The sequence below is a fragment of the Paramormyrops kingsleyae genome, chromosome 7, assembly GCF_048594095.1.
Source record: "Paramormyrops kingsleyae isolate MSU_618 chromosome 7, PKINGS_0.4, whole genome shotgun sequence".
Classification (NCBI taxonomy): Eukaryota; Metazoa; Chordata; class Actinopteri; order Osteoglossiformes; family Mormyridae; genus Paramormyrops; species Paramormyrops kingsleyae.
Genome location: NC_132803.1, coordinates 22280335 through 22299052, shown reverse-complemented (window position 1 = coordinate 22299052; position 18718 = coordinate 22280335). Strand labels below are relative to the sequence as shown.

General features: G+C 40.0%; 1 protein-coding gene and 1 non-coding gene across 3 annotated transcripts in view; one reads left to right on the top strand and one right to left on the bottom strand.

Moving 5' to 3' along the window:
- The window catches only part of LOC111841820 (disabled homolog 2-interacting protein-like), a 213930-nt gene extending 207132 nt beyond the window's left edge, over positions 1-6798 (bottom strand). Inside the window, exons 1-2 of one of the 2 annotated variants that reach the window (XM_072714505.1) lie at positions 6737-6798; positions 6104-6315 (exon numbers count right to left, since the gene is read on the bottom strand). In XM_072714505.1, coding sequence (XP_072570606.1) covers positions 6104-6284 — 181 coding nt within the window. In that variant the 5' untranslated portion in view covers positions 6285-6315; positions 6737-6798. Of the gene's footprint in view, positions 1-6103; positions 6316-6535 lie in introns of both variants that reach the window. The other variant, XM_023807871.2, reaches the window with a different exon arrangement.
- LOC111841877 (U6atac minor spliceosomal RNA) lies at positions 559-682 on the top strand. Its single transcript, XR_002837792.1, has one exon. It is a non-coding gene; the product is annotated as a U6atac minor spliceosomal RNA (small nuclear RNA).
- Positions 6799-18718: the final 11920 nt, after the last annotated feature.

Sequence of the window (18718 nt, the reverse complement as noted above, 5' to 3'; positions counted from 1 at the left end):
TTATTATTTTCTTGTTCAAGATTATTTAAATTGTTATTAATTTTGCAAAATGGTGGCACTGTTGCTTCACATCCCCAGGTTTGGGACAGTTTGAGTCCAATTCAGGGGGAAAACTCCGCACACAATGCTGTGAGGTTGTGAGTTTCCTCTAGGTACTCTGGCATTATCCCACAGACCAAAACACATCAGTGGGTTATTGTTGCACTTTGCATGTGCCATTCCCTAGACTGGCAGCCCGTCCAGCGTATAACACAGTCATTTGCCCTGTGCTGACCAGGACATGCTCTAGGGCCCCTGTGACCTGGATCAGGATAAGTAATTAGAAGTTGGCTGGACAGGAGTATTTAATTAATGAACCATAATTTAAGTATCTTTTTAATTCTAAAAATGTAATGTATTGTTTTCTGGTATGTCATAACCAAATTCAAGAACAAACATAAGATGTCCATTCCGCACTTAAATCCTACAACAGGCATAAAAAAAAAATCAGGTTCTACCAACACACCTCATTTCCCCCAGATGATATCTCCGCTTGTTTACGTTGCACAATCCCTGCGGTTATTGTATGAAAGGAGAGAAGGTTAGCACTCCCCTTGACAAGGATGGAAGAGGTACTAGTGGCCTTCAACACACAAATGGCTAAGGCATTGCCACCTACTTTGTGGCTTCTCTAAGTTTTTAGGGAGCAGTGCATGGCCTTGTGGGTCAGCAATCTGTGCCCGTGATAAGAAGGCTGCCGATTCAAATCCCATGGTCAGCAGAGTGATTTCAATGGCAGTTCCTTCAGCGAGGCCCGTAACCCCAAGTGCTCCCTGGATGAGGCGACTCTGCTTTCTCAACTCTGCACTGCTTTGTATAAATGCATCTACTAAATAAATGTATATGGCTTGCGCTTATCCCTTTTGCCCCCCACCTCAGTGTTTTTCAATCCCATATAAAGCTCCCCCCCCCCGGATCCTTCCACTTCTGTGGCACTAGGATCTATCCAATGCGCAGCAGGGTGCAGCTTCACATCAGTCTAGTGAACTGGCGAGTCCTGCAAAAATATTTGCATGGTAACCATAACAGTGCCTTTCTTGATTGATCTGAACTAAGGCTGTGCCATTAAAATGAGCCTATATTAAGTTTCCACGAATGTATTGGCATTGGGAGATAATGGCTCTTTAAACATTGATGATGAGAAATGGAGCTCTCTCACTGGAGAATGCAGTGCTTCCTGCATTAAAACTGACCACTCTTAACCTGGGATTATGAGCAGATTTGGCCAAAGTCTTGTTATTGTATTATAACGCAAAAAAGTAGTTTGTATTATATTAATGATATTCTACGATAGGAATTTCTGCTTTTTATTTAAGTTTGATAAAGTGACATAATCATATCAGTCAGTAAAGCACTGTCTAAGTAAAACTACAGGTTTTGACTATATAAAACAATTTCAGCTGATATTATCCATTATCAAATCTTTTGGCTTCTTAAAATTAGCACTGATATTGAAGACAAAAGTTTCATATTAGGCCGGCCTAAATCTAAACTACTTATGCTTGTGCTGACTCACTCTTATGGATCAAAAAAACCATCTGTGGCTCAATCTATATTTGAGGGACTTTTGTGTGGAATACTTTCTGCCAAGTATCATTTTATATCCAAAACAACATTCCAAATCTACTAATAATTCTATGCAGAATAATAAAGATATATCATTTACAAATCAGTATGTCTTGTGTAATATGTTGGTAATCATTCCTTGTGTTTGCTTACATTTTAAAAACCTCATACCGCAGCAGGCCCTCCTTCCCCACCTGCCCTGGAGATTAACACAATCGGCTTTCCACAAATCTTTATTTCTTCTCCAAGAATCGAAAATGCAGACTGCAGATGTTGTCACTGCTACACCTCATTCCTGCATTGTGAGCAGATGTCAGGCCGGGCGAAAGCCAGCCAGTCGACAGCCTTCATACGCTCTCCGACTTAACGCTATACTGCCACTCTCAATCCATCGTGATGGCCTAACATGCAAACAGGCCTGTTACTTTAACGAGATTACCTCCTAACTGAATAACTGTGTACTTCCTTATAGCGTGTACATTGATGAATACTTTAATATGTCAAATTTGCATGATTTGCATATAAAGTACCACTCAAATTAAGTTAGTCTCTTCTGTTTTCCTCACTTAGAAGCACCTTTTCCTAAAAGTGCACACATACACCGAAACAGAGGAATCATTTGTATTGTACTGTACACGCAATGCCCCCCTCTATTAGGCACACCCGCTGGCTAATGAAAACAGCTTACTCCTCCAAACAGCAAATCAGGCAGCTGCAACTGAATACATCAAAAACGCCGACCTGGTCAAGAGGCTCACTTACTGTTCCAAGCATTGGAATGACGGCCCGTCTATGTGATTTTGAATGCTGTGTGACTGCTGGTGCCACACCTGGTGTCTCCATCATCTCCGAAACAGCCACCTTCCTGGGATTTTAATGCCCTACAGGGACTAGGCTTTACAGAATGGTGTGATCAACAAACATATTGTAATGGTTTTTCTTGAATGGCATCTCATTTCTTTTGGCATTAATGAGAGAGGTCAGATGAGAATGGGGAGACTCATTAAAGCTAAGAGGAAGGTCACAAGTGCAATAGCAGCTCACTAAAACAGTGCTGTGCAGAATGGGTTCTCTGAACTTACAACTCATCTACACTTGACGCAGTTCTAGAGGTAAAAACGGATCCTATCTAGTACTAGCTAGGTGTACGTAATAACGTGTCTGAGTGTATGTTATTTGTAATATTATTTATTAATTCTTGACTATGTTTGCTTTCCACCTAAATTAATAGTAAAACCTAACCACTTAAACATTTCCTAGCAGCAGGCTACTGCATGGATTTATTTAAAAAATGCAATCGTGGGTTTAAAAAATTATAAAACAAATGGGTACCTATACACATATTAACAATTTCATGTTAGTTCCAGTCACTACTGTAAGCTCTCTATGTCTGTATTACAAGAATTCATTTGCCTTTCCATGTCTGTCCCTCAGAGAGATAATGCATTGGGAGCCACAGAAACTCAAAGACGCTTATTCAAAATCCCTGATTCAGCTCCTCCCTCATCCTCTGAACTCAACTTAAGCACGGAATTTAAATCCTGACTAATAGTCCTTAATAAGCATCTAATTGGTTGTAAATATAATTAACCCACATATCCGCTGACACCTTCAAAAGCTACCTTTTATTATATTTTAAAATTTTAACCCTATTAGAACAATTAAAACACAATACTATAATTTAAATTAAAACAAACAAACAATCTCCCTGCTGCAAATCAAAAGTCTGTATTCCACAGTCAATGAAGAGCAAATTGCTTTATTTGCTGTAGGGGATGTTCAGTGTTCAGTGCTGTTGATGACAAACATATAAGTTATTAAAAAAAAAATCACCTTATGCAATGTACGGAATAAGCATTATGTGTCTCTCTAGCATGGATAATCAGCTTTGTCCAGAAGTCCTGTGAGTGCTGTTCTCTGAATCTGCATTCTGACGGTGCCAGAATCTATTTGTTCGTTTTTGTTTGTCAGGCTGATAAGAAAAACAAAGCAAATGGGGATCAGAACACCAACGTAAGCGCTTTGTCGGAGCAGCAATGCTTCTGAATACTGCATTTGGCTGGTCCCATCAATCCCATGTGCAAAAGGTCAAAATCTCTATTTTAGTCAACAGCAGAGGGCACACAACATATCTGTTAACCAGGCATTGCTATTGCAACACAAATGTAAATTACAGCTGGTCAAATTTTAGCAAGGATTATTGTGCAATAAACTACACAAACTAAACTTAAAGGGACCCAAATCAATATGCAGTACTGAAATACATATTACATCCTAATCCAAAAAAATAATTAGCATTTTTATAGCAACTGGAAAAACGAATGCATTGATTTACTTCAATAGACATTAAATTCCTACTTTATAAACATCAATAAATGTGATTTTAACATTTCAGTTGTAGAAAATATTGAATACTAAACTCTATAAACCTATGAAACTCTAAACATGAGATTATTTTACAAAAAAAAAAAAAAAATCAGATCCAGATAACATCCTTAATAAATTATCCAAAATAAATTAACTGGCATTCAATTTAGCTTTGTAAAACCACTCTGGCAAACCCAATAGTTTAGGTTCTTCAAATAAACAAAGAGGACACATTCCCATTTGATTTTTGTTTGTGGATGAGTGACATTTACCACTTTGTAGCCCATATATCATAAAACTGGCCATGACATTTAGCCTTGATGGTCAACAATATCAACAGGTCACTTGAAACACCAGCCATAATGACTAGACGAACTAATACCTGTATATCGGGGGAGAAAAAAAACATCTCACACATTGACAATTACAGACTATGTCCATGGACTTTTTTGTGTCATATGCCTATTTGAATACCTCTGTTAAACTGAAAATGGAGATTCTTATTCATTTTAAGGGCATTTTGACATAGGATTCCTTATGATTCTTTTATTTTCTAGCTCACATCTGAATCAACCTGTCTCAACAAAAAGCAGCAACACCAGGCATGCATCATTTACAGTAAGAATTCATTGTGACTGTTCAAATTCCCATTTTAAAAGTCATAATTTCATCTTACTGTATGGCTTCATTTTTGAACATGATTAACATACTAGGATGTCTCCAACACCATCAAAGCAACAGTACTGATAGTTTTCCTGGCCAGTTCCAGGATGCATAGAACCCTAACCCCAAATAGGACATCAGTGCATTTTGAGGCACACGCAAGCATACACACAATTACACGATAGTCAATTTTTGAGATGCTAACTAGCCTAACTGCATAACATTGAAACTGTGAAAGGTAACATGCAAACTCCACACACAGAGAATAAAGAAGGGGTTCAGGGTGGTGCTACGCAGTGGTGGCGAGTTAAGTGGCTCCCCATTGGTTCTGTAACATTCATTCATTCATTCAATAAAACTGATATAATTAAAATTACACTCTGTTTCACCCAAGCAAATGTCATCTCCCATGACTCTGAATCAGATAAGCAGTTGGATGGATGGATGGATGGATGGATGGAATTCTCTCTATGTGAGCAGTGTATGTATCTTAATCCATCCCTCCTTCAAGAGCTTATTCTGCTCAGGGTCTGGGGGCAGGCAGCTGCCTTAGATGGTAAGCCAGTCGTATAATGTAATTCCACTGCCTGTGTCCATCATTAAGCATCCATCCCGTTTTAGTGACAGCACATTGCTGAGGTTGATGATTAAGAACTGTGTCTTCCATGCTCTCCAGTGTTTCTTTTTGCGAGGAAATAAATGAATGTTTTAATATGAATATAACATGTTTGTTCTTAGATATTTACCATTGGATTCTGCCATCCATCCACCCATCAATCAATCTTATAACCGCTTATCTGGGTCCGGGTCTTGGGGGGCGTAAAGCCTATTCCGGCACTGTCAGGACAGAGCACCAGTCTAGAATACATCCTGGATGGGATGCCAGTGCAACTGTAATATTTAAATCTTCCTTCTGTTTAATTGAGAGTGCGGCCCAGAGAATTAGGGATCTGTGCCTGTAACCAGAAGACCGTGGGTTTGAATCCTGTGACTATGAGAGTGATCATATTATCAATGGGCCCTTGAGCAAAGCCCTTGACCCCTACTGCAGGGACACTAGATGGTTGACCTTGCTTTCTGACACTAAGCTTTCTTAATTTATGTATTGCTTTGGAAACAAAAAGGTGTTTGATAAATGAATGAATGTAAATAAAATGTATTTCTTTGGTCTCTGCTCCAAAGTAAACTCTCGCAGTTGCAATCACAATATCCGATGAACGATTCATATTCCTGTAAGCCAGCAGAACTTTAAGCAGAAAAGGAGACCAAAACTTGGATCTACAGTGCACCTTCTACTACAATTAACTAGTAACCAGTAGGTTGCCTCAAGTCTAAGGAAGAGCTGGTATGGCAACAAATAAAGCACACCCACATTCAGTTTTTAGGACAAATTATTTAGTATTTAGGATAAAATTATATTTGGTATATGAAATATTAATTTAATACCACGTTAAGTTGCTTTACTTACCGGAAACTCTTAACCATCCTTGCTGCAGACTCTGGTACAAATAGTACAGCAGGTTCTCTTCGGCGTCTTCGGTTAAATCCATAAATAAGTATGACCAAACAAGAGCGTATTTCCGCTGAAGTGATCGCTTGTCATAAGCTTTCTGTCCCGCTGTCACCGGGTCGAATGGCACTGTCTTCATATAAATCAGCACGCTGCTTTGTGCTGCCGTCCTACACAGACAAAAAAAAAAGATCTGTACACTAACACATAAAATTTCCAATGGGCAGCATTTAAATAACGTACAGTTTACGTCAGGACAACTTTTTAAATGTTTACAGGTTGTCTTCGCAATGAGAAAGAGGTCACTTCGTTTCAAGTAGTACTTCTAGCAACGGTAGTTTAGTAAAAGTAATTTGTTCCAAATGTAAGACAGAGATAAAACCTAGATACCATATATTTCCATGCAGATGTGCGGCTGAAAATAAAAAGTAATAATAAAAACCGAAGCACCATGATAATGTTATTATGTTGAAAAAGAAAATCGAGCCAGCTGTCCCCCTGGATATAATTAGTCTACGATTGTTCGTCAGTGCACCCAGTGAAGCGGCTACTTTGCAGCCCACTGTTAGCCAAGGACAGCTTGTTTTATACCGTCAGGTGCGGGAAGCACACTGCACCTCCAGCGCGGACACTGACAGATGACAGCTGACCACTGCACGCTGCTTGACACCTCCAACGACCAATAACATGCGCAGTTCGCGTTGGAAGCGGCCGAAGGTGGGACTTCAGAGTACTAGAGTAACCAATCAGCAGAGTGGTGTGTGTCGAGCTACGGCTAAATCTGCACGGTCAGCGACTTGCTGTACGATCTGAAGGAGAGGCGCGGCGCAGCGCTTCGTACTCAGTTTCCTGTCGCCGTCAATATTCATTCAGGAGGCTGTATTCGTGCATAATTTCACTCGAGTATTGAAAAAGCTGAAGAGTTAATTACTATAAATTAAGTTTTATGCATTTTGGAGAGTTTTGCTGTATTGGCTTTGCACTCCTTTGATTTAAATTTTTATTTTTTTTGCTTTTAGTGTGACCGATAAAGCGAGAAAATAAAGACAGACACACCCACGCGCTGTTTCTCCGCCAACTGAATGATTGCGTTAACTCCATTACTAATAATTGATTTAAGTTACGTATGTGTTACTAATCTATTTTAAATGAACATTCTCTGGATTCATTTATGGTAATATTTGGGGGATGGATCATTGTATGATTCCGCTTGATGTAGATGATTTTTAAAAAGCAAAAAGATTTTATGTCTGGTGTATATATAAACTTTATGTTTTAATATGGGACTTTTTGATTATCCTATAACTATAATAAAATTATTGTGCGTTTTTTTTTTCTAAACCAATAAAGGTTTCTTAATTTTCTTCAAGAAATGTTAATTTTCAACATCTTAAGACATAATGAACGCGTTAACACATTCATTGTCGACGTCTTAAAATTTGACAAATTTGACGCGTTGATTCAGAGGGTTTTGACCCGGATGGTGTGCCATACCATATCTTCAGCAGCCCTTCTCTTTGCTATCATTATGTGATGCTGCTTCAATTTTGGTGCAGTTTGTCTCAAAATTTGATTAGTTCTAGATCAGCATCCATAGCATGTACAGTATCTGCGGGGTTTTAAAAAAATAATCATTAAATACTTTTTAAGTTATCATGTTAATGAAAAGTGACAGACTGGTCCCAAAACCCTTCAAGGTATCACAATGACGGAGCATACTCTTCAAAAACTAACCAAACCATTATCTTATACCACTTTATATGGCCAAACCTTTCTTCAGATGTTAAATCTTGACTTAAACTCCTGTATTTTCAATGAGTTTAAATGCATAGATCCTTCACTAATATTTATGGCAAGGAGTAGATTTTGTGTAAATGAGGCAGGTGTGCCCCATGACTCATAGCAGGATAAGCTGTTAGAAGATGCTTGGATGGATGGATGGATGGATGGAGTAAGGTTGTGTATCTTTTCTGGCTACCCATTTATATATATATATATCATCTATGAATCTCCCCTTTAGTCTATGAAGTGGAGTTTGCTTGTTCTCCGTGTGTCACACTGGCTTCCTGGCACAGTCTGAAGACATGCACTTAGGTTACGTCATGTGTCTCCACTCTCCATTGTGAGTCTATGACTGGCATCCCATCCATGGTGATCCATATGGTGATCAGGTACATCACAGTTCGCCAGAGGGTGCACTATGCAATCCATATGGTGATCAGGTACATCACAGTACGCCAGAGGGTGCACTATGCAATCCATGTGATGATCAGGTACGTCACAGTACGCCAGAGGGTGCACTATGCAATCCATATGGTGATCAGGTACATAACAATAGGCTAGAAGGTGCACTATGCAATCCATATGGTGATCAGGTACATCACAGTACGCCAGAGGGTGCACTATGCAATCCATATGGTGATCAGGTACATCACAGTACGCCAGAGGGTGCACTATGCAATCCATATGGTGATCAGGTACATAACAATAGGCCAGAGGGTGCACTATGCAATCCATATGGTGATCAGGTACATCACAGTACGCCAGAGGGTGCACTATGCAATCCATATGGTGATCAGGTACATCACAGTACGCCAGAGGGTGCACTATGCAATCCATATGGTGATCAGGTACATAACAATAGGCCAGAAGGTGCACTATGCAATCCATGTGGTGATCAGGTACATAACAATAGGCCAGAGGGTGCACTATGCAATCCATATGGTGATCAGGTACATAACAATAGGCCAGAAGGTGCACTGTGAAATCCATGTGGTGAACACAGAGTGATTTTTATCTTTCTCAGACATATTGACCTAATTACACTCCTTTACAGCTACTGAAAATCAGAAAGTCCCAGCAGTACTATTCAGCTAGAGCAGTCGCTTAAGGGATCTTATTGCTGTTAATTCATGCACAAAGAAAAACTTTAATCTTTTTTTTTCATCCCCACAATAAAGGCAAAAGCCCAGACAGTAGCAATCACTGATTTACTTTCCACAGTGTTACTTTCCAGTATAGGAATTGTGCTTTTTTTAACGGCTAGAACAATATAGTAAGGATTTATGTCTGATATACAGCATCACATCCCATTTAAAGTTCTCTGTGTTTCGTAAGAATATAGTTCATATACGCGCAACTTATCAGTATTTTTCCTTTATTAATACCTGCTAAAGATCAAAAAAGATTCCTGTGTCAACTAGTGTGTTAATAATTAACTAGGAATCAAAATTACATTTTGAAACAATTAAATGCAGTAGATTACCCTGACCTGTATAAATAGTAGTTTGCCTGGTCAAAACAGGGTGCTTAAGAAGCTGCTTGTGTCTCTGCTGTTCAGAGAGAATGCATTTCACAACAGACAGACTTTTGCTCATTTTGCGGATTAGAGATAAATGCTAGACATTTTCCGTCATTTCACAAGGTGCCTATAGTAGGTATCTGAGTTACTTTATTGTACTGTACTGTGTATTTTCTGAGTGGGGAATCTACAGCAGCTGATTGCCTGTCATGCATCAGTCACAGTCATTGAGCAGATATTTTGGGGTTGTTTCCGACAGGCAATAATGGGAGGCCAGAAAAGCAAAAAGGAGTCAAAACAGATAACGGTTATGTTGTCATATCTATTAAAAGGCTCAAAATGTTCCTGTGATGTTATAAGGGCTGGCTGTGGCTGTTAGTACAAATTACTATTTAGCTTTGGTGATTCATTCATTGCCTAAGCTTTTGGTCTTTCAAATTATGGCTTATTATCACCGGACTATTCAGCAGTGATGTTGTGCTGCCAGGTCAGAATCTGCTCGCTGCACACAAAATTGCCTGAAATTATGGAATATATTAAGTCAGACCGATGTCACACAGTGCATTCAGACCGATGTCACACAGTGCATTCATGACATGAAACACGGCTTGTTTTTTCTTTCATTATTATTCTCTGCACTGACATCACAATATTATTGATATTCACATTGCTTCCCAGATTTTTACTCTAATTGTTTAATTCTTCCATCTATTGTGAGAAGAGAGAGTGGTGCCATCATCTGTCAGGTGACAACTGTCATTGCACCCGTTCCTCTGTCTGGGTGTTTATTTTATTATTATATTTATTTGTGCGTTTCCTGTTTTATTGAAGAAAGACCCACATCCAGAGTTGTGTAATTTAGGTCCACAGAGTAAAAGTCCAGCCGGGGATTTTGTTTTAATCAACCAGTTGAGCATAAAGAGTCACAGTCACAGAGTACTCAACTGGTTGGTTGAAACAAAATCCCAGTCTGGACTTTTATTCTCTGGACCAAAATTATCCAACTCTGCCCACATCAGAGACCACTTGTGTGCTCGAAAAGTCACAACAACGATATAATCCTTTTTGGTTCAACTTTTTTTCTTCCCACTGAAACTGATATTTCTTCCATAAAATGTGAAAAATTCAAATAAAACTGTGGTCTTAATTTTCCTTGTATCATGTGGTTCTATTCACTGAGTTGCCCAGGCTTCACCACATAGTCTGTTCCATATAAAACATTTAATAAGTCTGATGATTTTATTAATTGTTTGCTTGTGGTTTGCACTTGGTCTAATGTTTTGTGGAATTTGTAATGGGAAAGAAAAAGCCAGTATTAATATTATATATTTCATATGGGCTACGTGACCTGAGTATTGACACTGGTAACTGAACGTTTGGTATATTTTTAAGTAACCTACCATTCTCTGGTCCAAGCAGGAGATGCAGGGGCACCAATGAAAGGACCCATACAGCTACTGGTCAATGTAGTTTGGCCCCAGCTCATTAGACAGAGGATTTATCCAATGTACAGAGACAGAGGGGGGTTATAAGAATTGTATTGAAGTATTTATTTATTTATTTGATGACCATTTGTCGTAGATTGCTATGTATTTTGATTTTAATATATAAAAGGTAGTTCATTGTTTTAGATGGTGTTTTATTTTAACAGTTTAAGCAGCTTTGTATTATCTTTCTCATTGAAATTGAAATTCACTGATTGCATGGTTTGATCCGTTAGGATTTAAGAAAGGCAAGTGAGACTCCTTGAGGAGAGTTGAGGGAACTGCATAGTTCTTGTTGAATGGTAACCTTGTGATGGGTCCCAGTAATAACTGAGTGGGTTGTAACTATTGAGGTATATTTACTACACAAATCTCCAGCTATAGGCCAATGGGTGTAGAGCGTGATGTCATCTTGAAGAAATGACACACAGTTGTCCTGCAAATATCAAAGGAGAGCACCTACAGTCATAATGATCAGCTCCCATGCATGCTCTGTGCCTATTGGTCCATCCTGTTTTGGGAAGCTGTAAATCACATATTACATGAATGAAAGCATAACTGTAAGCATCATTGCGCTGTTAAAGAAAGTAAGTTATGGGTCATGAATTGTTATTAAGTTATAACTGTTAGTAAGAAGGGGGCACAGTTAACTGGCGTCCCCTCTCAATACACTCTGCAGAGCAACCCATAGTGCTTGAAGCAGTGAACAATATTATATAGTTTGCTGACAATTGAAGTGTTACAGCTGTTGTTTCAGCTATGCTAAGGTATGATGGTACATAAAAAATTCATACTGTATGGGAAATTAAAACCAGCATACCGGATGAACTGGTATACCGACCAGCGCTATTCCAGAGATTGCAACATGTGTGTTTGCAAGGGAATGTCACACAAATGACAATACAGAAATATAGAATGATCAGTAAGCACACTAACTGGCGGAAGGTTATATAAAGGGAGCAGGATCCAGGCCTGTTTCTCAGCCAAGAGCTGCACAGTGTCACCTCCTAATAGCACCACTGTGGTTTGGTTCTGTACTAAGCGCGCTGGGCCAGCTAACTTGGGAAAGATGCAAAATTATTTACTTTAAATCTGGATAATATTGTCTGTCAAAAGTTTAAAAAATGAGATATACAATCAATATCCAATTTACTACAGATTGCTCAATCAGCCCTGCTCGATTGTTCATATCACTTCATCATACAAGCAGAACATTTTAAATGGACCATGTCATGCATTTCATAAAATATGCACCTCCTATGAAATATGTGTCTGGAGTAATGGTGTAGAAAACTGCTGTAGAGAATAGGACTTTAAATTACATATGCAGTGAATATAAAAATTCTGCATACCACTTACAATTGTCTATTAGATTAAATTTGTGTATATTTACAGCCTAAAAACCAACATACAAAACCATTTAATAGACCTGGGTGTCAGGGACCGAGATGGAAGGCACGAGGAACACAGACGGATTAGGGAAAAATCCTTTTTTTAATTCACAAAAAGAAAGCAATTTAACAAAGAATAAACTTGGGCCCACAAAAAAGTCAACTAATCAATAACTAAATAATAACCTAAACCAAACAAACTGACCTTCTCCTAGACACCATAAGGGCTATATATACTGTACACTGGTTGGCCAAACCACAAGACACAAAAGAGGTAAAACCAATAACAAATACCACAAATACACCCATACAAAAGTCAGATAATGTTTCAATCAAAACAAACAAAATCAAATCAAATTAAGTTAATCAGAAAAAATATACCTAAACAATAAAAAGAAACTAAATGCAAACTATTCCACCCCCACGGCAAACAGCCAGTTGGAGTTGTCCAATTTCCCGCATTTAGCCCAGCTTCCATGTTGGCTATCACTCTGACTGGAGCAGCATGGAATCCTCCCCTCACTCCACACACGGTAAATCAAAGGAAATATTTAAACTCAATAAATACTCAACACATTATTCCAGTTAACGCCTCGTCTAGTAAACTGGTTAAATGTGCCAAATAAAGAAATACATAAATTAAATGTTAATTACTAATATATTGCAACTTAAACTAAACAAACTCAAACATAGAATAACAAATGACCATAAATGATACTTCCCTTCAAATTAGCTGTGTGGCTGTGGGGGCAGCCATCACACTTGGTTTGACAAAAATATGAATAAACACCAGAAGAATGTGACAGAAACATGAATTTAGAAACTTTTCATAACTTTAATCCACTGTCAATATTCAAGTCTAGACTAAAAACACACTTGTTTAGTCTAGCTTATAGGGACTCTAGTTCTAGCTCTAGCTAACTGCTGCATTTCAAAGGATGTACACATTCATTGGAACACTGCCAAGAGCATTAAACAGTATCAGGCATATAGCACAACTAGGACCTTGCATAAATCAGGTCGTCTTGGCAATTTGGACAAGAGAGAAGCTGGAGGAGACCACTCAGAAAAACTGTCAAATTTCTAGAACTTTTGTTGTAAAATGGTCAATCTGTGCATGTTATGATATCATAAACATCATAAACTCTTAACAAATATGAATTGTGCAGGGGAAGGCTGAGACGCCAGTGCTCAGACTCATTTAAAGCATGCAAAAATACTGAAGGCTTTACAATGTGATAATGGCAAAGCATTCTATCTGGTGAAAACCAAACACAGCACACCACTCAAAGAAAGCCACACTATAAAGTATGATGCAGTCAGCATTCTTTAATTGGGTAGTTGCTCTTCATCAGGCAGTGCGGATGCTTCCAGAAGGGAAGTTTGAAGGTGCCAGATAGAAGAATAATTCTTGAAGACAGCCTGCTGCCCTCTGCCATTGAAATTGGTGATGTTTATCTTGCAGTAAGACAGTGACACACAGTACAGTTGCCCTTCCCCCCCCCCCCCCCATTCACAGGAGATTGTTTCCAGGACCTCCCCATGGATACCAAAATCCGCGGATACTGATGTCTCTTACATAAAATGGTGTAGTATTTGCATATAACCTATGCACATTCTCCTGCATAGTTTAGATCATCATAGATCATTATAATACCCAATAGCCTACAATGTAATAGTTGCTAAATAGTTGTTATATTGTATTGTTTATGGAAAAATGACAGAAAAAAAGATGGCGAGTTCTAGTTTTGGGTTTTGGACCTTTCCGGAATTTTTTTATCTGAATATTTTCAATCCGTGGTTGATTGAATCTGCAGAAGTGGTTTATCTGTAAATTAGTCATGTCCTGTCCATTCCAAAACCATGGAGTAACCTTAAGAAGGCAGTTTGCTATAGGTTTTCCACACATGACAGAAAGTCTCATTTTGTTTATCTTGATTTTGGTTTTTTGGGTGAAAATGGACAGATGTTGAGGGGTGCATTAGACAATAATGAAGGGTTAGTTTCACTATAATCCAAATATTAACTTACTAATGTTTAATAACACAGTGTCTAATATAATACAGACACTAAAAACAGGAACTGGTAGACAAGAAAACAGGTCAAGATGACCTCGTCCTAAATAGATTGAGGGGTTAATCATTTAAGAATGCAACTAATAATTCTTCCCGACAGTAAGAGAACAGAAACCGAGCAGGTCAGGAGGACCTTGTTCCCGACAGTAAGAGAACAGGAACCGATCATGTAGCTGACACTTATTTTTACTCTTTTCTGGGGACAGGCACACACACTAACTAGAGTATATGTCAATGTATGTGGTAGTCACGTAGGTGGAAAAGTACAGAGAAGGGGGGCTACACCCCAAAAGGCCTATAAAGACCTAGAGCCGACACCTATGGTTCGAGCTTCTCCCTGTACATGCTGAATGTATGTCAGATAGTTGCTCCCAGATTGCAATCTGTTAGAGAATAAACTGGTGACCTGCAACCACTCCTCGACTGTGCAGTGAATCTCTTCTCATCAACGGACTCCGGCGGAGTTCTGACTCCAACAACGTTCCACATGCATTTCATGTGTGTCTGTTTGTTACTCATTATACTATATAAGTCATCACCCTGACAGGCAGCCTAAACTGTTTCTTCACCAGATTCAACAAATTGAACACAGACACCCACTCAAAATCCCACTGCATTCTGGAGGATACTGCACTCCAGGTGACACTCGCACGAGTCCTGAAAGCTCTGAAGCAGGTAAACCCCCGCAAGGCAGCGGGACCCGATGGCGTATCACCAGGAGTCCTGAAGGCCTGTGCTGAAGAACTGGCAGGTGTGAATACAGACGTCTTTAACCTGTGTCTCACACGAGCAGCTGTCCTACACATTTTCAAGTCCTTAATCATTACACCAGTCCCTCAGAAACCAGACACATCCACCCTGGAGAACTTCAGACCAGTGTCACTCACATCAGACGCCATGAAGTGGCTGGAGAAATCGGTACTTACACTTATAAACTCCCTGATCCCAGACACTGCCGACCGCCCTAACAGATCAGTAGATGACGTGGTGGCCACGACTCTGCACTATACACTTAAACACCTTGACTGCAGCAGAACATATGCAAGGATGCTCTTGCTCCTGGACTACAGTTCGGCTTTCAATACCATCTGACCGGCAAAGCTGATTGGGAAACTGACAGACCTTGGAGTTCCTAACCCCACCTGTAACTGGACCTTGGACTTTCTCCATGACAGACCTCGGGTGGTAAGGATGGGAGTCAGGGTCTCTGCTGAGTGAACAGTCAGCACAGGAACACTACAGCCTTGTTGCCTCAGCCCTAAACACCCTGCACACTCACAACTGCGTCTCCACCCAGAATAACGATACCATTATCAAGTATGCAGATGATACGACCATCCTGGGCCTCATCAAGGTTACAGGGAGCTGGTCAACACCCTAACCTATGGTGAAGAAAATGACCTTATCCTCAACCTAGACAAGACCAAGGAATTAATTATGGACTTCAGGAGGAAACCGTTCCCCCCTCTGCAGCCTCTCATCATCAAAGGCACTGAGGTGGACCGGACAAGCGGTGACAAGTTTCTGGGTCTTCATGTGACATCAAACCTGAGCTGGACCAAAAATACTGCTGCTGTAGTGAAAAAGGCTCAGCAGCGACTTTATTTCATCAGGCTGTGATGGAAAGCAAGACTCAGCCATCACCTCCTCACCCAGGCCTACAGAGGACTTAGAGAGAGCATCCTCACAAATGGCATCACTGACTGGTTTGGGAATACCACTCAGGAAGAGGAAGGCTCTCCAAAGAGTCATAAAAACTGCAGAGAGGATCACAAGAGCTGACCTCACATCCATGGATACTCTCTCCACACAACGCTGGCAGGAAAAAAGCTCAGAGCCTCCTCTGGGAGCCACAGCACCCAGCACACTCTCTGCTCAGCCATAAACACTCAGCATATAACCTGAGACACTGCAGGCCGGACAGTATCATCACACACAAAGCATGTTTTTATAACAGCTTCTATCCAGCCACAGTCAGTCCAGTGGCTAAAGACATACAGTAACAGAAGCGAAAATATGCCTACATAACCTCTGGTTTACAATGCTGCTTCACAGTACGCTCAAAATTGTTTTATTGTAGCATTATGGTGCCATATTCTCAGCAATGCTTTGAAATGTGCAATGCCTTGAAATTAAAATCTGTGTTTTATTGTGTTTTTACTTTTTATTTGCTTTTTAATTTTTACTGTTTATTTTAAGAACATACAAAAAAAAAATCAGTGGACTGACAGTTCCCCTCCCACAAAGATACACAATGATCTGTTTGTCTTTTATACCACGCTGGTTGACTAGTAATTGATCTTTCTGTCTGTTATTCCTTTTTGAAATAACAGACTCTGTAGGACCATTTAGCAGAGATGCAGGTGGCATGGCTGACTTGAATTCCAGTGTTTGTCAGACATTCTCCAGCATAAAGAGTTTAATTGCCTGTTTTTGCTCCCCCATCGGTCCATCAGAAAGAGACTGTAGCCACCCAACATAATGCATCACATAGTAGAGAGCATATTAAAAAAAAAAAACTCAGTTTTATGATTAATTATAATAAATATTCACAGGATCTGGGACAGGATCCAACCCCTAGGGACCCAGACCAAGATAAGCAGTTGGAAGATGGATGGATGGATGGATGGATGGATGGACTTACAGCAAACTCAAGGCTTTTGTTGTGGTATTATACAATACAGAGGTTTATCAAAAGGTACAAAACAAAAGTAGAAACAGAAGGAGGGTGAACAAAGTGAAGGAATTAAAGACACAAAATAAGCAAAGGAACAGAAAACTAACAAATACAAATAACAGGCTGGTCACTGGCCGGCGTCAAACCTACGACTTGAAGGAATCAGTATCAGAGCTACGCACTCAACCCAGTGAGCTGTGGCAGTTAGAGAGCAAGTAAAACACACAAGGATAATCAGATAAGGACTGATAAGACGGGATGGCCAGCGACACCTGCTGGCCAAACGGGGAAGAGGCAGGAAGGGCAGGATCAGAAGGGTGCTGACACTGACACAGTGCTCATCGGGGTCAGGATGCGTGGGCAGCAGTATGAGCAGAGATGCCCAGACCTCCTGCTCCCCATCCATCCATCCATCCATCCATCACTGCTCATCGGGGTCTGAATGTGGCTGGGCTGCCAACTCTCATGCATCTGGTGTGACTCTTACACTTTCTGACTCTCACGGTCATGCAAGAATCTTACCGCAAATCTATATTATTTCATTATAAACCTAAAATTAGCTACATAAGCATTGGGGTAGTTTGCAAACCCTACAGATGATTTACAAGGTAATAAAACTGTTATGTATATCTAAATGAGTGTGCATGCCTTGTCTAGAATTGAAAATTTCATGCTAGCAAGCTGACCAAAGTTGGCAACTCTGAAGCAGGGGCGGCGGTCTGGATACAGATGCCCAGACCTCCTGCCCTGCATGCATGCATCCATCCATCCATTTTCCACAGCTTATCCAGGGTTGGGTCAGAGGGGCAGCAGTCTGAGCAGAGATGTCCAGACCTCCTTCTCACCAGCCACCTCCTCCAGCTCCTCCGGGGGAATCCCAAGGCGTTCCCAGGTCAGGGGAGACAGATAATCTCTCTGGCATGTCCTGGGTCTGCCCCGGGGTCTCCTCCTGGGTGGACATGCCCGAAACCCCTCCCCAAGGAGCCGTCCAGAAGGCATCCTAGACAGATGCCTGAACCACATCTGCTGGCTAAAAAATGAACCAGACAAAGCAAATATATATTTAATACCGATATATCTCATAAATTGTATCAACTGTGAGCCAAATTTAGAAAACACTGTTTTCATAGCATGACAAGTACATGATCAAGTCTAATACATTACGTAATAAACAGCTCCATAAAGGGCAGCATTAGACATACTGGCTACTCTTAATGGCTGCCCTTAGGTCATATCATTTATACTTTACAGTTATATGTGGCTTCACTGAACCATAAATGCACTCCTAAGGCATTTTCAGAACAGGACATAGCACAATTCGTACTCAATATTACAAATTTCATATTTAAAATATGCAAGCAATACAACATATGTATTGTTGCTGATTAAAGGTCTTTCAAGGAGGCCGATAGTTTTATCAACACTACAATCCACATAATAAGCTTGTACCGTTTGTGCATGATAATACGAGTTATACATCTCATAATAACAGGCATTTGGTCCTTTATGTTATACTGTACTTTATCTTGGAATCCGGAAACCAAGAGCAAGTGGACTTAATCGATATGGGTGAAGACGTTTATTATGGAATGTGCAATACTGATGGAAGCGCAGAAGGCTGGTTTGCAACAAAAGCGAGTGAGTA